The sequence below is a fragment of the Prionailurus viverrinus genome, chromosome E1 (genome assembly GCF_022837055.1).
Source record: "Prionailurus viverrinus isolate Anna chromosome E1, UM_Priviv_1.0, whole genome shotgun sequence".
NCBI lineage: Eukaryota > Metazoa > Chordata > Mammalia > Carnivora > Felidae > Prionailurus > Prionailurus viverrinus.
The window spans coordinates 9,645,572-9,668,960 of record NC_062574.1 but is presented as its reverse complement, the minus strand read 5'-3'; the positions used below and the strand labels follow the sequence as shown (position 1 = coordinate 9,668,960).

Sequence of the window (23,389 nt, the reverse complement as noted above, 5' to 3'; positions counted from 1 at the left end):
CTCTAGGATTCTAAGATTAAACTCGTTTTCAGACTAAATAATATGCAAGGTTCCATACAGCGATAGCAGGTTAAAAATCAAACCTCGCACACTTGGAATCTCTCAGTCAATAATACTTCCTTTAGGTAAGAGGTTTGGGGGGGGGGGTGGGGAGGGGGGGTAGGAAAAGCAACCAAGTAAAAACTGAAAGAATCAGGCATCAACTTCAACAGAAATCTACAGAGTCTTGAAATAAATTTGCCCTAAGCGCTCTGGGATTACCTACAGTAATTCCTACTGATTCAAACTTGATTGGATAATAGAGCAGTAAAGTGATTCTCAAATTAGTTGGATCCCTGTTACCTACCAAGGTTAAATCAAGACACCGCAATTTAAAAATTCTTAACTTGTAACTAGATTCTTTTTTTAAAAAAAGAAGTCTTTCTCAACTTTGTTCTATACAGCAAATTATATACATTCCCAACCCAGATCTGTTTCCTAAACTCCAGACTTCTGCATCTAACTGCCCACCTCGCACCTCCACTTAGACATCTAATACGTACCTGAAATTCGGCATGTCCTAATTCTTCCCCCCAAATCTGCCACTCCTTCAGTGAGGCCTATGCAGTAAATGGCAACCCCACAAGCCAAATCTTGGGCTACCTTTGATAACTGTCCTCAAATCCCCACGATCAATCCACCAGCAAAACCTGTTTACCTCACCTTCAAAAATACATCCAGAAATTGACCAGTTCTCCCTACCTCCCTCACTAGAGTCTAGTCCAAGCCACTGGCAGGATTAATATAACCTCCTGGCTGGTCTCCCTGCTTCTGCCCCAGCCTCCCTTACAATCTAGTCTCAACAGAGCAGCCAGAATGATCCTGCCACTACTAGAATCTGATACTAGTCTTCTGCTCAAAAGTCCAATGCCTCCTCCTCCTTTCTTTGATATCAGCTGTAATGTCATCCATTTCTACAAACACGAGCCCTTAAACTAACGCCACCTAATTTTGGAAACCTGTCCATCTATTCTGACACAAACAGAATGAAGTACACAAGCAATAAAGAAACAGAAATAAGATTCTTCTGGTCTGAGATGGTGCTATGTTTCCATCATTCAACACTCTCCTCTCCCAAATTCCCAGTGAAACAACCAGAAAAATATAAAACTAGAAGAAAAATCTTCACGGTAATAACCCAAAAGGGAGGGAAAAGACTGATGGAAAGGCTGACCAACCCCAAACTGGGCCTAGCTGGGGTCAAGGTGAGGGCGCATATGGACAATTTCAGTTCTGTAAATGCGTTCTGGGACACACTAGAGGTGTGAGCACACAGAACAAGAATGTGCAGAGAAAACGCTATTATGGCTGGAACTTAACAAGCATAAGTGTGCCACGGACAGCAGTGAGATGGCGTCCCAGGTAACTTTAGGATGGAAAACAAATGCTTCAGGGTAACAGAGACATTCTCGTCACACATAATTTCCTACTAGAGCTTTCTCCTCTATCAACAGAAGCAACAGACTGCTAACGCTGCAAAGGTAACATATGATAAATATCAAATTATCCCCTTACATTCTCTGGGATTGAAAAATTGACACAATTTATAAGAAATATGGAATACATAACTTCTAACAATTCAATTCAAATTACAAACAATCGTTGATAAGAAGGAACAAAGCTACTGTTAAAAATTTGTAGCTGCAAAATCTATAAAGAGCTCACCAAACTCCACACCCGGAAAACAAATAACCCAGTGAAGAAATGGGCAGAAAACATGAATAGACACTTCTCTAAAGAAGACATCCGGATGGCCAACAGGCACATGAAAAGATGTTCAGCGTCACTCCTTATCAGGGAAATACAAATCAAAACCACACTCAGGTATCACCTCACGCCAGTCAGAGTGGCCAAAATGAACAAATCAGAGGAGACTATAGATGCTGGAGAGGATGTGGAGAAACGGGAACCCTCTTGCACTGTTGGTGGGAATGCAAATTGGTGCAACCACTCTGGAAAGCAGTGTGGAGGTTCCTCAGAAAATTAAAAATAGACCTACCCTATGACCCAGCAATAGCACTGCTAGGAATTTATCCGAGGGATACAGGAGTACTGATGCATAGGGCCACTTGTACCCCAATGTTCATAGCAGCAATCTCAACAAATAGCCAAATTATGGAAAGAGCCTAAATGTCCATCAACTGATGAATGGATAAAGAAATTGTGGTTTATATACACAATGGAATATTACGTGGCAATGAGAAAAAATGAAATATGGCCTTTTGTAGCAACGTGGATGGAACTGGAGAGTGTGATGCTAAGTGAAATAAGCCATACAGAGAAAGACAGATACCATATGGTTTCACTCTTATGTGGATCCTGAGAAACTTAACAGGAACCCATGGGGGAGGGGAAGGAAAAAAAAAAAAAAAAAGAGGTTAGAATGGGAGAGAGCCAAAGCATAAGAGACTGTTAAAAACTGAGAACAAACTGAGGGTTGATGGGGGGTGGGAGGGAGGAGAGGGTGGGTGGTGGGTATTGAAGAGGGCACCTTTTGGGATGAGCACTGGGTGTTGTATGGAAACCAATTTGTCAATAAATTTCATAAAATAAATAAATAAATAAATAAATAAATAAATAAATAAATAAATAAATAAATAAATAAATAAATTTTATTATAACAAATACAAAAAAAAAAAAAAAATTGTAGCTGGAGGGAGCCTGGGTGGCTCAGTCAGTTAAGCATCTGACTTCGGCTCAGGTCATGATCTCGCGGTTCGTGAGTTCAAGCCCCGCGTCGGGCGCTGTGCTGACGGCTCGGAGCCCGGAGCCCGCTTTGGATTCTGTGTCTCTCTTGTTAAAAATCTGTAGCTGAAACTTGTTTACAATGCAGATGGGCTCTAGCATCTCTAGCTAATTTGTTTGATTCCACTTTCTCTGTGGGAAGCCCTGGTGCCTTTTAGCAGAACAGCATGTCCCGCCTCAATGCCAACATTGAGTTTGCTCCCCGTCAGGTAGCGACTCTTGGTGGAGCCCCACGACCGTCCCTCTCTCTGCGTCCACAGTACCAGCCGCATCAGCGTACAGGGCCACTCTTTCCTCCCTTTCGATCCTCATCGCCCATTTCTCTGTTCCCCTTCATAAGCAAATCTTACAGACGGGGCACACCTGCACGCTGCCACCTGCTCACCTCCCACACTCCCTTCCCCTCCCTACCGTCTTATTTCCGGCCCCCTCACCAACCCACTGAAAATGCACACTTAGGACACCTCAGCTCACTCAACCTCTGGCAGCGTTTCACGCAGTCGACTCGTGAAACACTCCCTGTACTTTTACTGACCAAGAAATACTGTTCCCGAAGGATATGTAATCACATCCTGTCCTGCGAGGTAGTGGTATTCTGTAGGAAACAATGACCAGAAAACACAACAGGTTATGGCTACGGATAATGAGAGAACCGTGTCAATCTGTATCTGGTAAGCAGGGTGGCTAAGGAAAGAAAGGGTGGCTGTGTGGGGAAACCGGGAGAGCTTTAGGAACACTAATCAGCAGTCAGCGGCTGTCGTGCGAGATGAAACTGGGTGCGGAGAGCAAGGGCGAGGGCGACCACACGGTCCCAGCAGCCACGCTGGTAACGCACACGTGAGCTGTGACAGCTGCTGATCCGTTATTTTGGAGAAAAGTTTCTGAAGGACTGAATTCCAACTGTGAAAACGTACGCTGCGCTGTATTAAAAACTATCTTTTAAGATCAAGTGCTTTTTAACGTAAACTATCTAAACTCCAGAAATGAAGTTAATCTGAAACAAAGTCAGGTCCCCGGTATGCCAGTAAACTATCTTCTCCGCTAATTACCACGCTCTATTTCTCTGTACTTCTCCCATATTCTACCTGCCCCCTTCACAGACAAAAGGACTGAGAAAAATGGTATTATTAAATGAGGTGTCATGGGGCCCATATTCACATTATCACTGTTACCACTGACAGGCACAATTTAGATCATATAGAAGTATAAAATTTTTTTCAATAATCTTATCAAACTAGAAACTTTCCAGTACATTCAAAGTAGATGGCGTAATGCGTTAAATATGTATTAATTTCAAAATAATAACATGTTCATAACATCCTAATTATTTAATGAAATGTCAATCCCTACAATACATGTTGTAAGTACGAGGCTCCGGTTATAACATTTTTCATCTCCGTATCTCCACCAAGCCCGAAACACCTTCGATACAATAAGGAAACGCACCTGGTTTCTTCCTCTGCGTTTTCCGTAATTCCTTCTTACTAGGGCTTTATAATTCTCATTTTTCTTGGTTAAGTAGTAATATAAAACACAATCAGGAACACTCTATAAGGAAAAAAATATTTTGAAGAGCCAAAGGAATAAATTTTTTTAAAAAATCAAGTAACACTTTCAAAGGAAATTTCTAATATTCTCAAGGTATAAATTAAGGAGAAACATATGGCTAGCATTTTAAGGCATATCTACGCTCTAAAAACACATTCATTATCTTTATATTTTAAAGGACAATTCCAGTTATCCTAATCCAAATTACATAAAAGATATCAGAAGCTATCAGAAACATTCAAGCACTTCCTTATTAAGGAGTAACTAAATTCTCTTTCTTACTGCAGACATGTAAATATTCAAAATGTCTCTTTAAATATTTTGTCAAAGACACTACATCCCATCCTTTGTGGGACAATTTTTCAAGGAAAATCAGGATTCTGATATTTTAATCAGAACTTCAGTAAGGTTTAACGTTTATTTTTTTATTTTTTGGGACAGAGAGAGACAGAGCATGAACGGGGGAGGGGCAGAGAGAGAGGGAGACACAGAATCAGAAACAGGCTCCAGGCTCCGAGCCATCAGCCCAGAGCCTGACGCGGGGCTCGAACTCATGGACTGCGAGATCGTGACCTGGCTGAAGTCGGACGCTTAACCGACTGCGCCACCCAGGCGCCCCGCCCCAAGTAAGGTTTAAAACGCACTGTAGTCTATGTGTTTCTAGGAAAACCCAGTATCAGGCTGTTTTCCATTAACCATGAAAATCAGACTATGTTCTGTGCTTAAGATTTGTTACATAATTCTAAATATCACTATACTAGTCATGTGAGAATCTTTCTAAAAATCTATTCTATTTAAATACTTCTGTATATTAGAGCACAAAACTTCAAAGTAGCAACCATCACAAACCTATAAACATTCTCAATGCAAACCATTTCTTACCTTTCTTTCCAAGTAGGATGCAATTAGTCCAAAGTTTTTTGGATGCTGGATAAACCTGAGTAAAAAAAGAGAAAAACAACAACAACACATACACCCATACACACAAACATTTTAACAACTTCAAAAGAGGCGGGGTGGGGGGGACCTCGGGAACAGAAATATTAGCACAGACTGTTTCCCACGGATCCCTAGCTGCCAACTTGAGGAACAACAGCAGACTCACTAGAGTGTTTTAAGGGCACGGATTCCTGGGCACCATCCACCAGGAACTAACTGGATTGGTCTATGGTACAGCACAGACATCTGGACTTTTGAAAAGCACCCCCAGGTGACTCAGACACCACCCAAGCTTGGGTACCACACTTAACATGACTCTGCAACCCCAGTTCAGCTCTCATCTGTTAACTTTGTTCCCATCTACAAACCTATGGGAAAATCATATCAAATCTACACTCTCTACTTTCCACAGGATCCATTCAAATGTCAAAGGGGGGCCAAGTTTGTGGAGAAACAGTTCAATTTACAAGGGAATGCCAAATACTTTTCACGAATTTATGTGAGCTTCTATTAGAAAACAATTTAAAGTTTAAATTACTTGTCCTTAAAGATCTCCTTCTCGTGGTCAGTCCAAACATTCATAAACTGCCTATCTTTATAAACTTTCATAGGATCTTCCATGAGTCCATTCATGTTGATGAATTTGACTCGTCTCTGTTCTGCATCAAACATCATAGGTGGGATCACAGAGAGTTGCCGCATTTGTTTCTCATTATTCTGAAAAAAAAAAAAAAAAAACAAACATAATTTATGTAGAATAAAATTTAAAGAGGGCTATAGACCAGCTATCATAATAGAAGCCAGAAAAACCACATATGTAATTTAATGTCAATAGCAGTGTGTACCATAACATCTAACATATAGTAATTACTCATATATCCAATAAGCACTCATTAAATGGGCGCCTGGGTGGCTCGGTCGGTTAAGTGTCCGACTACAGCTCAGGTAATGATCTCACGGTTTGTGAGTTCGAGCCCCGTATCAGGCTCTATGCTGACAGCTCAGGGCCTGGAGCCTGCTTCCAATTCTGTGTCTCCCTCTCTCTCTGCCCCTCCCTTGCTCGTGCTCTGTCTGCCTGTCTCTCTCTCTCTCTCTCTCTCAAAAATAAACACTAAAAAAAAAAAAAGCTCATTAAATGAATTATAGAGACAGAGGTGATACATGTTATTTTTTTTATATCCCACTACTACAATTTGAGAAGAGATTTTTACTTAAAAGAAGTAGATACTTCAAGTAATAAATTTTTATTTCTTTTATTTTTTTTTAAGTAGGCTTCACATCTAGTGAGGAGCCCAACACAGGTCTTGAACTCACGACCCTGAGACCAAGAGTCTGATGCAGAGGAGCACCTGGGTGGCTCAGTCGATTAATCATCTGACTCTCGATTTCGGCTCAGGTCATATCTCACGGTTCCTGAGATGGAGTCCCACGCTGGGCTCTACACCAACAGTGCAGAGCCTGCTTGGGATTCTCTCTCTCTCTCTCTCTCTCTCTCTCTCTCTCTCTCTCTGCCCCTCCCCCACTTGTGCACTACCTCTCTCAAAATAAATAAATAAACATTAAAAAAAGGAAAAAAAGACTAAGACGCTTGACCAACTAAGCCACCCAGACGCTCCAAATAATAAAATTTTTGACCTAAATAAGTAATGTTAAATTCAGTGAAATAATGATCTTAAGAAACACTTAATTACATTAACAGTCTTATTTTTAAGAATCTTAATGTCATTTTAGACAGTAAGTCTTAATGTCATTTTAGAGACCAATAAATAGAAAAAAAAAGCAAACAGGCACCAAAATCCTAAGGGCATTGATTTTAAATTAAACTCACGTGTATAATACTCCTTGCTAACTTTACATAATCTCTCCACTGAAAGTTGAAGACCATTATCCTTAGAATTTCAACTAAAACTTTGTTACATCTATACAATTAGTTTTTCCCGAAGTTTAATTTCCTGAGTTCATAAGCATAAATTTCTATGAAAGACCTTTAACCAAAATTACAGGTATTGACCCCAACACAAAGCTAGGTTTTGTTTTTCCCTAAAACTCTTCCTTACAGAAGTGGATACCGCCTTACACTCAGTCCTTACAAAGTGTCTAATTTTGTGGGGTACTCTCAATCAGTCTGAAGACCAAAGAACAGCTTGGGGCAGACACATTAGCTTGAAGTCACCTCAGGTGGTTCCTAGTTTTGGATGCTTACAGATGTGCCCTACTGAAATCAGTCAAAAAGCAAGCAACGAAATTTAACACAGATTTAGTCATCATTGCAGGGATTATGACCACAAATTTTGAAATATATAGCAACTGAATCATTGTCTTTGATCATTACTTAAGGAGACCACCACATTCTAATAAGCAAGACCTTCAGAATTTCGACATGAGGTTTTCTGGTGGTGGTGGGTGGGTGGATGTGGGTGTGTGTGGGGGGGGGGGTGTGTGTGGGTGTGTGTGTGTGTGTGTGTGTGTGTGTGTGTGTGTGTGTGTGTGTTTTAATTGAAGCATAGTTGATACCACAGATGAGGTTTATAAAAAAAAAAAACAAAAAAAACAAAACAGTATATAAAATCAAAACCAGAAAAACTAAATAAACAAGAGGTGGCTTTTGGACCAACCTTTAGAGACAAACTTTAGAGACCAATCTTTAGAAACCAACCTTGAACAACAGCTAAGAAGACTCATGTTAGGGACTGAAATTTCTTCTTATTCAGCACTGATTTATTGATCCATATCAAATCTCTCTCCCAGGCTCCCCTGGCTAGAGAGCACACTTTGGAGAATCCACCCACACCTCGGGTCCACAACTCAACATACAAATACCCGCAAAATACATGCTCCTTTGTTCTTTTAGAAAATGGCACCACCAGCTCACTCCTCTAACCTAGAAACTGGGGAGTCACTTTCCACTTCTCTTCCTTCTCAATCCACCTTACCCTGCCCATTCCACCTCCGATGAATCTCTCCTATCAGTCTGCTCCGATACATCCCTGCCACTGTTGCCCTGATTCAGGCTCTTATTTATCTGAACAGCCTCCTCGCCTCTTTCCAAGCCTCCCTGCCGCCAAAACCACCTATGTACAATGCCAACACAATTGTGTAACCGCTTGGTTTAAAACCTTCAGTGGTCGGCCAGTCTTTGGAACAGTCCAAGCTCTATAAATGTTCCCTCACTGATGTACAAATAAACCCCTAGTTCCTGGCATAGGAGGCTAAAATGCCTGAATAATCAATGAAATAAAAATTAAATTAATTGTCTTACCTCCTGCTCAGAGAGCCCATCAATAATTTCAGAAATCTCATGCTCGCTCCTAGCAATCGTGGCTGAAAGACCAGCTCCCCTCTGCCCAACTCTAAATACGAGAAAGAAATTATAAATGTATTTAAAGGCATTCCATAAAGAAGACATCAATTAAGTTACTTTTATATACATTACTCTACTGAATGGGACTTTTTTACCTGACTAGAAGTCAGAGAAGAAATGCTATTGAGCCACTCGTTTAAGTAATATGCTTGAAGATTAGAACTCTATAGAAGAACGATTTAAATGTTGAGATTAAGATTTAAAAAATTTTTTTTTGTTTTTAATGTTTTTGGGTTTTGTTTTTGTTTTTTTGAAAGAGAGAAATAGAGAGCAAGCAGGGGAGGGGCAGAGAGAGAGGGAGACAGAATCCCAAGCAGGCTCTACACTGACAGCGCAGAGCCCAATGCAGGGCTCAAACTCACAAACTGTGAGATGGTGACCTGAGCTGAAGTCAAGAGTCAGATGCTTAACCAACTGAGCCACCCAGCTACGCCTGAGATTAAGATTTAAAGGTTACATGTCCAAGTTCAAATGGCAGAACCACTTATGGGAAAATTCTAGAAAACCACAGGTAATGGTGACATTTCCATTTCAATTAGTAATCTTTGCCTTCCAGAGTAGACAGCAGACTTTGAAAAATACATTAAATATTTTTTAAAGGGGAGGGATAACAACCATCGTCCCTCACAAAAGCTTTATCGTGATGAAAAGAATTAAGGCTTACATATACTCTTACAAGAGACAGTGGAGAAGAAATCTAAAGCATTTACTCTTGCAAAATACTTGTTCTCCAAGTAAAAACAAATCAGAAACTATCTACCAATACCAAAGAATTTCTTAATTAGCAATCGATCTAAATACTGTTTGGTCATATTACTAGATAACGAAGGACAAAGAAATGTGTAAGTCTACTCTTTTTAACTATCAGTTCTAAAGGAATGGGTATCTTCAAGAACAGAAGAATTGGGGTGCCTGGGTGGCTCGGTCAGTTAAGCGGCCGACTTCAGCTCAGGCCATGATCTCACGGTGTGTGGGTTCAAGCCCCACGTCGGGCTCTGTGCTGACAGCTCGGAGCCTTGAGCCTGCTTCGGATTCTGTGTCTCCCTCTCTCCCTGCTCCTCCCCCACTCACACTCTGTCGCTGTCTCAAAAAAATGAATAAATGTTAAAAAAGTTTTTTTCAAAAAAAGAACAGAAGAATTAATTTCAAGATATTCATTTAAATTTAGGTTGAACAGCATCACTAAATATAAAAAATTAATATTAAATTCACCAAGACATAATCTTTGCAAGCTGTTAATGAAGTTTTATATTCAAAATGCAAGTTCTTTCTGAACTTTCTTAAGAGCAGATTCGGGTAACCATTAACACTGAGACAAAGAGCACAAGAGTAACTCTTTCGGAGAGGAAGAGCCTAGCCGTTAGCCAGGAGAAGAGCATAGGCACTACCCATCAAACTACTTACCGCTGAAACCTTTCTTGTTGTTCTCTTTGTTTTCGAATTTCTGGAAACTGCTTTTCATAGTACTCCCTTGTTTTGCTTTCTTTAGCTTTTCTCCGGGGATTATTTTCTATTCTGTCCACTTTTTTCTCCCATGCCTCCATGAGCTGATCATAACGTTGGCAGATTTTTTGTTCCTATTAAATACCCGTAGCAAATTAATAATTAAACTAAACTCTGTCATCCTGACAAACCTAATACTTTAAAGTAAATGCTACTTCTTAAGGCTAAGTCAGGAGTACATTTGGCCTAGGACTCAACTGTGAATGAAAAGCTGTCCTTGATCTGAAAGAGGAGAGAGGAAAGAGCTCTGTTTCCTATGAAGGTCAGCATATAGAGCACATTTTGGCTGATTTTTTTTTTTGTTTTTTTCAGTTAATGTTAAGACTAAAATAAATTAATTAATTAATGAGCTACTACTGGCAGCTGATCAGCTACTTTTATTATTTTCCCGATAACAATGTACGTAGGTCTTCATTGTCAACAAAAATGGAAAATTAATAACAGAAACATGCAAATAGTTCATAATCTCGATCACCCAACAGCAATCATATTAACATTCTGGTGCTTTCCTTCCAATCTGTCACAGAAAACACTCACACTTTAACCCTTCCTCTGCTGCTGGAGGTTTTGGTTACTTGAAGGTTTTTGTTACCATAAATAATGGTATCTAATTCACATTTTTGATAGTCTGGAAAAGGCAGGGATTGGTTGTACTTTACGATAAAAACAAATGCAGTGAACTACATGAAATCAAGAACCAATCCTTTTAGAGAAATGAGTAATGTATGATCTCATTTTTTTAAACCGAGAAGCAAGAAGTCTCCGTTATTAGCACAGAACTGTGAACACGTCAACACACAGATAGAAAAAGGTGTAGAAGGACTCATGAAAACCCATGAACACTGGTCGTCTCAAGAAAGTGGCACCAGAGGGGAGAATATTACCCTCCTCACACTCCATGCCACCTCCACACACTTCCCGATCGTTCTTTCCAACTCCTGTACGTCTTGTGTATCCCTCACACTTTCTCCATGTCTCCCGCTGGCTCCTCAGTCCAGGCCAACATCATCCTTCACCTACATCAAAGTAAGAGCCTCCTCAAAGTCTCTCAAGCGTTCTAATGGTGTAGCCAGATGCCAATTCTTAGAATACAAACCTGGACATGTCACTTCCTGAGTTCAAACACTGCAAAGATGCCCTTGGGGTCTAACCCAAAGTCTCTTAGGTGGGCCTCAGGGGCCAGGCAGCTCAGCCTGAACCTGCCCCACTCCCTCCACCTCCCAGACCTTCACGTAAGCTGCTCCCTGGGCCTGTTCAAATTTCCAGGGTTTCTGGTTTTCCTGCAACTCCCCTTTATGATTCGCACATGGCAAATCAGCTGCCATTCGTACACGGTCCCACAGTCCTCTGTATGTCCTGTACCGCAGTGCGATCACATACTGTAATTCCCTGCTGACTTGTCTGCCCCCCAGTTATGCCGCAGGCTCCCTAAGGATTAAAGCCATATGGCTATCTTGCTCACCTCTGTAGAATAATACATGGGACAGAGTAAACAGCCAACAGATATTTATTAAACAAATCAGTGCACACAGAAACGTTATAACTACATAGTCTGTGAAGTCCGAAAAAACAAAGCCTATGCTTCTATGTTTGTATCACCAGGCAGCGAATTTAGCAATTACCATAATTACAACAAAATTACTGGGAGGAAAAACATACTTTAGCTAATTTCTTAGTTAATATTTATATGATTTTGCCCCCCACCAAAAAAAAACCCCAGTAATTTCAGATAGTATCTGAAGGACCAGACTGACAAATTTCATTAGAAGTTATAGATCAAGTAAAAGCTGCTGACTCTTGAGCTTTACAATTCATTAAACTGTCATGTCATTAAATATAGGGTACACAGTTCATTTCTGATGTGAATTAAAGGACATCATCTATTTGCTAAGCAACTGAATTTCAACGAATCAAGTGTGCCTAAATTGAGTACGAACACATTGCGGAAAGTGGTATTCTGGCATTGTATTTTCTGTAACTTCATTTCCGTGAAGATCATAACCACCAAACTTCTGGACTGCGAGTCATATGATAAATATGAAAAAGTATGTGAATTTCAAAAAGCTGAACTTTAGCTGACCCGGTTCCTAGTAAGAACGAACAGTAATGTCTACTTAGCATGACCGTAACTTACCCACATTTGTTTGAGGGTTTAAGAGACTAAATGTAGAACGTCCTAGTTCTCTCATATTCTTTTTTAACTACTCACCATTTTCTTTATTTTGACTAGATGAAAATGCTAGACACGGATGGCCAAAGAAATTAATTTGATAATGACATTAAATGTCAAATGTTGCTAGGATTACATTTGTATTTAAGTTCTACCCAGTTACTTTCTACATTAGCACCTTCTCTCAAATATAATCAAGAGCCACTCTCACTAATAAAGGGAAAGCAAATGCCTAAATGAGCATGAATGGGAAAGTTGTACAAATTTCAGTTAAAGGATAGGACCTCACCCTTTGTTTTCTTGCATGATTTCTTCTTTTAAAAAATAAAATGAGTTTTTTCCTCATCACCTGGTTTCTAGAAGAGAAAAATATGGTTGTATGACATTAAGAAAAAGCACAACTTAATAATGCATCACTTTTTTTTTTTTTTTTCAGAGACACTGAAAAACAAGCAAAGATCACTTAGGAATATCTGATGTAATCAAAGTTAATCTTAATTTTTTCACCCTGCAAAATAAGACTTTTGCAATAATTAGAACTGACTAAAATTCCTCCCACTCTACAGCAAGATTTTATACAAATAGTTCATTTTCAATTATGACATCCAAGTATAAGGCAAACATTTTCAAGTTATAATTACACAGTTACTGATTCTTCTTAAGATCTCTGGTGATCTAAGCGTCTTTGTGCGCTCTTAGAGGAGGGGAGGTAGAAGAGAAGGAGAAGCTTTTAAAGTTACCTCCCTGCCCCAGGTATGGTGCTGATCTCCCCTCTAGGAGAACGTACACCCACAAAGAGAGAGGGGACTTCTGCTTGACACAGAAGATTTCCTTCAGTCACAGAAATGACATATAATCCACTCTAAGAAGTCATGGAGGGCAATGGCACAAGACAGGAAGACTTCTCTTGCATCTTAATGAAACAGTTACACACTTTTTAAATGTGAAGCATTGCGATCTTCAAAAACAATGACATGCAGGTTCAAATATAAATAGTTATACCCCACCTACTTCCAGAAAGGATTTCAAGCTGATTATTCAAATATAAATACAAAGCCAAGGCAAGTAGAAGTAATTTTTTGGATTATCTGCCACTCGGGACTAACAGTGACACTGGCTCCACTCAAATTAGCATGGACAGTCAGGAGCTGGCTATATGGGAAAGTAGCCAAGACATGAAAAGAATTATTAAAAGGTATATCTGCTATTTCATACAAAGCAAATGACGGCGATGAGAGAAGAGGTACCACACGATTCATATGGATGCATGCAGCTGAGTAAACGATTATCTCCCAAGCTGACGTACAGAAGTGCTACCATAAACTCAGTTTGCTCTCATTTTAATTATGTGCTACTCAAAAGCACATGACAATCAATAAACGTAATTTAAAAGGTTTCCTAGGATTTAAGTGAAGAAGTCAGCCAGTCAGTAACCCATCCCAGGACAGTGTGCTAAGCACTGTAGTGGGGCAGTGTAGACAACATGAAATAAATCAGACAGAGCTGCTCTCCAGCTAATACTAGCAGGGAAAAGACAGAACACAAACGTAACTGAAGCTTTGTTGGGGGGGAAAAATATCATTAACGGTAGCCAACTAGATTTTATCTGCTATTCTTCTTTCAAAAAATGTTAAAACAGCTAAACAGTTTCAAAACAAGGTATATTTTATGAGTTTTGCCTAAACCTACTTCTAAGGGCGGTCAAGACCACAGTAGCATCTCACAGAAAAATTCTAAGTTACATGACTATCATTATAAACCACTTACTTAACAAAAGTTAAAAGTATTCAAATTTCAATTTTTTTCATGCATACTACCATGCAAATTATATTTGCCACCAATTCTGCAAAGTAGTCAACTACTGCACATACTCTCAGTAAGAAAGGTTTTAAAAGAAAAAATATAGAGATGATATATAAATAGCAATGTGCTCATCAGTAACTGTACTAGCAGATAATTAAAATGTTCCGATTATTATTCTTAATAAAACATAAAGTAGAAATATCACATTTTCGTTATAAACTAAGAATCATTCACCTCAATTCTCTTAAAGTATGATAATTTAAAAAAAAAAAAAAAAGATACCTATCTAGCTTCCTCTCTTACTTCAATCAGATCGAGAAATTAGGTTTTCTTTTCACTTATGCTCTTATTCCAGAATCTGCATCCAGAAAGGCCTGGTATCTAGGATGAGCAAGGCTAAGCAAACTACATTGTGGAGCAGTCTCCTCACCCACGTGAGGTGACAGAGCGCTTCCAAGGCACCAGGACATTAAATGGCAGAAGGGTCTACAAATACCGTCATTAGCAAGAGTCATGGAAGGGATTTCCCTAGAATAGGATTTTGAATAATGATAAAATGATCCGTGGCACTTCTACTTTGCAATGGCAGATGTGGCTTGGTGGGGGACGGTGTCATCACTAGTCTTAAATGAAAAAGCTTCATTATCTTACTTCATCATGCGCCTTGCAGGTACTCCACTGAAAAAAAGACAAAACAGGAGGCAAAAAATTCAAGCCTCAAGGTAAGCCATTTCAATGTTAAGTATTCACCTTTTTTACTAGCAGATCATAAAACCAGCTAGTTGTATGCAATAATTTATTTCATTTTTTGGCCTCGGAAACTCAAAGCTGTTACCCCAACCCCCAAGAAGCCAGAGGAAGATAACATATAGTAAAACGACAGCAAATTACACAAATCTAAAACACACCTACACTATATTATAATAATATGTCAGCAGATAACATCAAAATGATCTCTTTATAGAATATATGGTCTTTAACTGAAGAACTCCAAAGATGATAAATACTTACGTCTTGATGTTCTCATGATACACCTTGGTATCTGATGGCTGGTTATAGAGTGGCTATAAAATAAATCAAATATTTACATACAAAATGTTGTACACATGTCTATGAAAATACAAAGAAACAACTTATATTTTAACACAATCCAAGGTGAAGTACTCATGGGCCTACACAACACATGCCCTACCAAAACCTCCAGACTTCGGGGTTCCCTGAACAATTCTCTTTACCCTATCTCCTATTAATGGGACTACTGTAAAAATGTTTATAAATCCACTGTAGCCCACAGGAAATACATTTATTCAGATTTTTAATCTCAAAGGCAAAGAAGAACGCATGGTCCAAAGAGCTTTCTATTTCTGTTCTCACTTCTTCCTGCCTTTACCTGGCGTGATTAAATGGCTCCTCAGGGAGGAAAAAAAAAAAAGCCCAGGATAATACTTCTGCAAAGGTAACCAAGTTTGTATGGCGTTATTTTCAACATACTGCCCAGCCACATCCCCCTCATTCTAAAGTAGACAGACTATATTCCATCTTATCTCAAGAAAAATTACCAAAAAAAACACTCAGTGTGAAAAAAGAAATTTCTTGGGGTGCCAGGGGCGGGACTCAGTTGGTTAGGCATCTGACTCCGGCTCAGGTCATAATTTCGAGGTTCTTGAGTTCAAACCCCACATTGGGGTCTGTGCTGACAGTTCAGAGCCTGAAGCCTGCTTCAGATTCTGTGTCTCCCTCTCTCTCTGCCCTTCCCTCATTCATGCTTGCTCTCTCACTCTCTCTCTCTTTCTCTCTCTCTCTCTCAAAAATAAACATTAAAAAAAAAAAGAAAAAGAAATCTCTTACTTACCAGTTCCACTTTTGGGCCAAGACCTTCAAATATTTTATGAGCCTCTTCTGCTTTTTTCTACAGATAAAGACATCATTATATTATACAATTAAAAAAATTGTATTACCTGGGTGCAAAATCACTACCAATTTAGTATTTTCCACTGTTAGCTCCAATCCCTATTTACTTTATCTCTGAGACTACTCTAGAGTTGAACTTTTCTATATTTCCAAATATTCTTGTCACGTGATTGGCTGAAATATCCTCTTTCATTTTCATAGCTTCCTCACAAAATTCAGTCAGTACTTCACATTTGTACTCAAAGTAATACCTGAAGACTCGTTAAGTTCTTAACAGAAAACAGATCTCAAGATTCTAGGCAGAAGGGACACAGATCCACTACTAGAAATGAGCCCCTCAACACTTCGACTCGGACTGTCATGAATAAAAATTTTAAAACATAAAATACCATAAAGTCACCAGTCTTTACTGGTGTTAGCCAAACTGATCTCTTGGAAGAAAAGCTTATTATGAGCTTATATTCTAGTTACAAGAAAACCTTGGTAATAACTGAACAGAGGAAACAACTAGTTTGAATTACACAAGTGTTCAGTAGTAAATAAATGCTGAATTACATATTTTTTTGAATTATGCATTTTTTTTACAGTCCATTTTCAAAAGTAAAATGATCTAGGCCGATGTGCCATCTAATAGAAATCATCCTTGAATGGACAAATGAAATATAACAAATTCGATGCTGAAGATGTTAAAACTGGAATTGTAGGACTACCAAACACGTCAATGGTTCTCAGCCAACACATTCCAGTTGCTAACAATGGCTCCCTGTCGGCTGCACAGACCCCCACCCACCTCAATGTATTTGCTGCTGGGAGACTCTGCAGGGTTTCTGATGGGGCACACAAGTGGGAATGGATATTCATCAGTATTCTCCAAGTACAAAGATGTTTCCTTAAGATAAACATTCTCCTTTTCATCTCATTTATCAATCAAAATCAAGTATTTATTTCATATATGTTATGTGAAAACAACTAGTGCAGGAAGCACAAAACAGTGTCATGCACTTTCCAAACTCCAGGAAACTGAAAGGTTATTAAGATGAAAAATAAATATATCAATAATGTCAAATATAAAACTATAAAACTCCATTAAATTTGCATAGCAGATCGTACTTCTATAGATAGTTTTAAGGCAGGATTTGTCAATCTTGGCACTATTTGGGCCAGATGCGTGTTCTGGGGACTGTGCCTAGGCACTGTGGGATATTTAGCAGTATCCCACTAGATGCCAGTAGCACTCTGTCTATCCTCCAAGCTGTAACAACCAAAACAGCCTCCAGTTGAGAACAAATCACTGTCCTAAGGTAACTAACTCAAGAAGTCAAAATGTAATTATCACGAAATTCAAATTTATTAGCTTTAGGCATATATTAAATAGCATGCAAAGAACATCATCACAGATGATAAACTTGGAAATTTAGTTCCACCCGCAACTAACTTTCTCGAGACCCAACACTTCACCAGTTTTTAAATTTGCTTTTTTTTTTTAAGTTTATTAATTTATTTTTAGTAATCTCTACACCTAACATGGGGCTCAAACTCACAACCCCGAGATCAAGGGCCACATACTCTACTGACGGAGCCAGCCAGGAGTGCCTTCACTTCGCTCCCTCAAGGGGCTGTGTGTTGTTAGTCCATACCCAGAACGGGCAGGCTAAGTGGAACCACACACAAAAGACACAGAGCGACATTCTGGCAAATACTAGTATCCTATCTGGCACTCACCTTTCCAGAGCTAATTTTAAAAGCTGGTATTTAAGATGTTTGCAACCCAAGATTTAAGTTTTGCGAAGTTTTATTAAATATTTGACTTCACGTTGGCTTAATTGCTAAGAACATATTAACCTATCAAGTCTGGCAGACCAACATTTTAATTTAAAACCCTCACATTTCCATACTGTAATTTTTAGTCTAAGTCTATAGACAGAAGTACTTAATTCTTCAAACATGTTGATACGTTCTGTATGCCAGGTGTTTGCTAGGTACCAAGAAAACAACAAAAAGGAGGAGGAGAAGAGGTCCTGAAAATCTTCATAGGGAAAATGATACTTGAGCCAGGGTCTAGAAGCACGAGCGCACTCAACAGACGAGAAAGACAAGACACTGGGATGCCCGAAGGCAGAGGCAACATCCTGGGATAAAGGTACTGACACTTCAATGGAACTTTCAAAGCTATTCTGGTAGGACAGCTTTAAGAAAGGAGGACCGGGCCAACGGCCAGGCAGGCAGGCAGGCAGGCATGTTGACACTAATAAAAAGTCTGGACTATTCTGCAGAGGGTGGGAAATAATCAAAAGGTTTTATTTCGAGAATCATGTAAGAGGACTCAAATATGAAGGACTGGTTAGAAAGAAAAAAGACTGAAGGAAGGAAAAGTCACCATTTATGTGAGTGATGAGGGCTCAAATAAGCTATTGCCAAAGGAGGAGGGAGACCACGATTTAGGAGGAGGGGATGATGCTCCTCGTTAGTTAACCAAACCTACAGCGTGGCCGAGAGAGGGAAACAGAGACTTCCCAGGACACAGGCCTAGGTGACTAGAAGTTGCTGGCACGGAGTATACTTTCTACTTTCGATCTCTTTCTTTCATCTGTTGTCACTTTAACTTGCAAGTCATGCAAACAAAATATAACCGAGCTGTTTCTGAGAACTATACTCCATGCATACCCTTCTCTGTATGTATTGTAATTCTGAAATTAGAGCATTTATAAATATTTTTGGATCCTACAACTGGGGAGGGTAACAGCAAATTGAACTGTTAAAAACAGCCCAGGAGAAGAGTCTGTTTAGAGACTAAATAAATCTCAGTCTAAAGTTTAAATATGATGCAAGACAATTTTTCTCTCAGGAAACCAATTTTCAAATTAAACAGTCACTTTTGGGTAGTTTTCTTCCTCCCAGTAACTTTTTTTTTTTTTTTTTTTTAAATATTTAACTTTGAGAGAAAAACAGAGTGCAAGTAAGGGAGGGGCAGAGAGAAAGAAGGAGACACAGAATCTGAAGCAGGCTCCAGGCTTTGAGCTGTCAGCACAGAGCCCAATGCAGGGCTCGAAGCCACGAACCATGAGATCATGACCTGAGCTGAAGTTGGACCCTTAACCGACTGACCCACCCAGGTGCCCCCCTCCCACTAACTTTCTAAAGAAACCAAAGAGGCCTAATACAAGATAATGGCCCCCATCTCTTAAGCCACATTAGGCTTAATTCCCAGTGTAGACTGCTGCCACAAAAGGAACAAGAGAGAAATGTCTCCTTGCCTTCACCCATTTCTCCTTTCCTCCGGTGTCAAAACAGATAAGGTCATTCATTAAAGAAAGCTAAAAAAGCCGCAAAGGCCTTACACAAGGCAGCATGGCGAGGCAGCAGTGAGAAAGCCTGGGCTCCGAGCCCAGTCGCGCTCTCGTGGCTTCCCCTCCAGGAACCTCTGTTCCGAATCCACCACGGCTGCAGACTACTAGCAGGGCAATCAGAAAGAAGAGATTTGTAAAAAGAGGATTTCCACAGTTACTATGAGTGAAAAAGAACCTTCACCACGAGTCTAATACCAAGATCTCAAGAAGTTTGGTCGTTCTTCTATTCTTCAGACAATGCACAACGAATCTGAATACACACGTGCTACAGGGGAAAGAAGAGGTCTGCAAGTTTTCAGCTTTGTCGCTGGGCACCAAGAAACACTTACTGCACAAAGTAATGAAAGCATATATATATATAAAAATTGAACACAAGGTAAACTCTCCATCAGATCTTGCTCAATAGTATTCGGTCCTCACATCCTAGTCAGGCAACCAGAGAATTCACTAATAATGACAAGGCTAATTAAGAAATTCAATCAATTAAAAAATATCACTGGGGGCGCCTGGGTGGCTCAGTTGGTCGAGCGTCCAACTTCGGCTCAGGTCATGATCTCGCGGTCTGGGAGTTCGAGCCTCGCGTCAGGCTCTGTGCCACTCAGAGCCCAGCGCCTGCTTCGGATTGTGTCTCCCTCTCTCTCTCTGCCCCTCCCCCACTCATGCTCTGTCTCTCTGTCAAAAATAAATAAACATTAAAAAAAATTTTTTTAATTAAAAAAAGAAATCACTGAATTCAACTTCTTTGAAAACTGACTCACACTAAGAAGTCAACATTTTATTTTCCAAGATTCTCTTCCACTGTTAGCTCCAATCCCTATTTACTTTATCTCTGAGGTCATAAACTGGCCATGAAGCCCATCAGTCCACAAAAGTGTTTTATTCTTCCGCAGAGTATTTTTTAAAAAGCAGGGGATTCCACATAAAACTCCATCTTCTCAGCTTTCCTTAAACAAGGGAGCACCTGTCAACCTTGGGCCACATCTCTGCCTGACCAGAGTCACTGCCCCTTTCGGCAAAAGACAAGGCCGCTCTCGTCACTCACTTCATTTACTGCCATTCATCCTTTCTGAATAGATATTCAAATAGATCTTCAATGAGATTGCTCTGTCCATTCAATAAATTGGACTAATTTTGCACTCAGCCAAGAAAATAATATAAATTGCCATGTTTTTACCTGCCTGTGACACTTACCATTATCCTAAGTTTTATGTATTTGATGACTTTCAGGTACCTATCTAATACACACACATACATGTATATCTCAGTCTAAGATTATTCTCATAAGTGTGTATGTAACAATTCACAGTTGCCCTTCTGAAGGCCAATTTCCTTTAGGACCTAGGCTATTATAAAGTCGTAGGCTGCCTGTGTAAAATGTACTGATCCTGATGACTCCACTCACTACAAAGTAAATCAACTGAAACAACAATCTCAACTTCTACCTTATGATCGATCATCTTCAGCTCACAAGCTGACTCTCTGCAGCAGTACTTAAACCATATTCTTTTTTAGACTGGGAACTTCTGGAAGCCCAGTGTTAATCAGCTCTGTTGGAAAGTTTGCTTTATATTACGGTGAAATCAATTTCCATTTAACTGCTAGCTTTCTGGGCTGGATTCCAGCCCCAAACTAACTTTGACATTACAAAGTTACTCACAGAATTGAGGCCTGGCTTCCCTAAATCAATGAATACTTTTAATTATGAATATGAAAGAAAAAATTGTTTTAAAATAGCAAAGTCTACCTAAAAGCCACTGGCCTCACACTTTATTAAGATTCAAACTACAGCCCAGCTATCAATTCTAAAGCTGATAATGCACATTATTTCCATATCCAATGACCCATCTCTAATAGGATGGTATCAGTATTTGGCATCAAATGTCCCTTATAAAGTGAAAAACTACAGAATAATGCCTTGTTTCGCATTACGTGCTACAAACTTGCTTGCCAATTTTATATGATAGGAGAGAGACTTAGTTGATAAAATTATATTCTCATTAACATTTATGCAATATAGTATATAAGTGAAAGATTAATTTAAGACACAGCAATCAACTTTTTTTTGGTCTATAAGGAAAAAACATCAAGCTTTAGTCAAAGTTTAAGAACATTAAAAATTATGACAGAAATCAGGTTTTAAGACAATTAACATTACCACAGAACACAATGAGAATTTTACAAGGCACAGTCAAGTGCTTTTAAAGGCCTGTGTGTCGTAAGAAATGGCAGGAGCTTACCCGATTCTCATCATAAATAATTTGGACAATACTTCGGTGTTTCTGCTCCACGGGAGGAGGGGACACAGGCTTCTCAGGCTCAGGAGGTTTAGCTGCTTCTTCTTCGAGCTGTTGCTAAGAGACCCAGAAAGAAAGAATCAGGCATCTGATGTACGTCACCCCTACCAGTAATTAATCGCCAGAGATAACACATGCTACTGAGCAATGTTTTGCTGAATCTATAGGGTAACCTCTTAATCTACTAGGGTCTAATGGACCCAAGGGTTCTAACAAATCCAATCAGACTTATTTTGACTAAGAACTAAGTAACATAATCATTAGAGAAATCCTTGTATATTTGAATTCTGATAAATTTAAAGCAAAAAAACCCAAGAGAAACTAAACATATGAAGCTACCCCAGATACCTCCATCACAATGACCTTTTGTAGCACAGGAAAAAACACTTTTATGTGTTACAGATCCACAGTGTGCGCTAACATCTGACAGGAAGAGTAGGGCCGCACAGCACTTACAGATTAATCCTCAACTCAGAACAGGACCATGCTCAGCCTTTGTATTTTGCAGCCGAGAGGCCCTGGCAAAACTACAAGTTTGGGTACAGTTACAAAACAGAAAGCTATCTGCATTATTCTGCCTGAGTTTGAGTCTTCGGGTCGACTCTTACGAGCACTGTGATCCTAGGGTCCTTTCTAGGTCTCAACTTCTTCAATCCTGAACAAATATATAAGCCACTCATATGTAAAGTAGAAACATTAACCCTATCTATCAGGTAGACTTTGGAGAAAATTAAATAACTCAATATATATCAAGCACATCACAACTATAAATAGTCAATAAATATTACCTACAATTATTACTGAAGCAAGCAGAGACTTTGCTTGGTTCACTGCTTTTTATTTTTCAGCACTTAAGCCAGGGCCTGACACCTAGTAAATGCTCTAGGATTAGTCTTGTGAATATAAGTTTACTGGCTAAGACGACAGAAAAGACATTGGGTGAAGATGTTATGTCTACTAAAACCTAGAGGAAAATTTTAACTGTGCTACGAAGACAGATCAAGACTCCTAGTCAATTAGGTCAGATCACACCCAACCTAAGGATAAAATTCCTCCAAGAGACAAGCTTCAAGGACCACTTCCACCTTGGAATTCAAAGTACTTTTGCAGGCTGCTATCTTTATAAGTAAAAGACAGATATCTGGAGTTGTGAGATCATGTTTATGGGGTTAAGTTCCTCAACCATTCTTTCTTGGCTTTGCTCAGAAGCCTTCTTTGAGGGTCCCTGTTAAGTAGGTGTGGAGAAAGGAAAAAACCAACTTCCAGAAATCCCATTTTGTTCTGAGTACTGAAGTAGCCCCAGGACAAAACCATTGTAACAGGAAGACTAAAAACAAACGAAACAAAAAATATAAACTTTTCCTCACTTACTTTGTTCTTTCATACAAGAGGTTTATAATAATTTTGCAAATTTAACATATTTAGTTGAATTTTTGTTGAATTGTATAAAACATATACAATTTTGTGTGTTAATGGTATTAACATTATTAATTAACATTATTAACACTGTGTTTCTATGCATCTATGTTATGTTTCTTTACTCTACATTTCTCAATAAAATCTGTAGTTCCTATACACCTCATAATGGTCATGCAATATATTTTTTAATTATGATAATGGGTTACACATCATTGAGCATTTACTATATGCCACATTAAATTCAACAATATATTCATGATCACAACTCATACAACCATCACATAAAGTAGCTGGTGTTGTTAACTGTATT

The 23,389-nt window shown here is 39.2% G+C and overlaps 1 protein-coding gene across 17 annotated transcripts in view; it reads right to left on the bottom strand.

The window, feature by feature from the left end:
* NCOR1 (nuclear receptor corepressor 1) overlaps window positions 1-23,389 on the bottom strand; it is a 161,482-nt gene that overhangs the window by 80,806 nt on the left and 57,287 nt on the right. For 12 of the 17 annotated variants that reach the window (XM_047833002.1, XM_047833003.1, XM_047833001.1 and 9 more), the window contains exons 6-15: window positions 21,604-21,717; window positions 15,961-16,017; window positions 15,120-15,172; window positions 14,760-14,786; window positions 12,595-12,661; window positions 10,037-10,209; window positions 8,531-8,621; window positions 5,810-5,988; window positions 5,215-5,269; window positions 4,231-4,332 (exon numbers count right to left, since the gene is read on the bottom strand). In XM_047833002.1, coding sequence (XP_047688958.1) covers window positions 4,231-4,332; window positions 5,215-5,269; window positions 5,810-5,988; window positions 8,531-8,621; window positions 10,037-10,209; window positions 12,595-12,661; window positions 14,760-14,786; window positions 15,120-15,172; window positions 15,961-16,017; window positions 21,604-21,717 — 918 coding nt within the window. The remainder of the gene's footprint in view (window positions 1-4,230; window positions 4,333-5,214; window positions 5,270-5,809; window positions 5,989-8,530; window positions 8,622-10,036; window positions 10,210-12,594; window positions 12,662-14,759; window positions 14,787-15,119; window positions 15,173-15,960; window positions 16,018-21,603; window positions 21,718-23,389) is intronic. The other 5 variants (XM_047833006.1, XM_047833007.1, XM_047833015.1 and 2 more) reach the window with 1 other exon arrangement.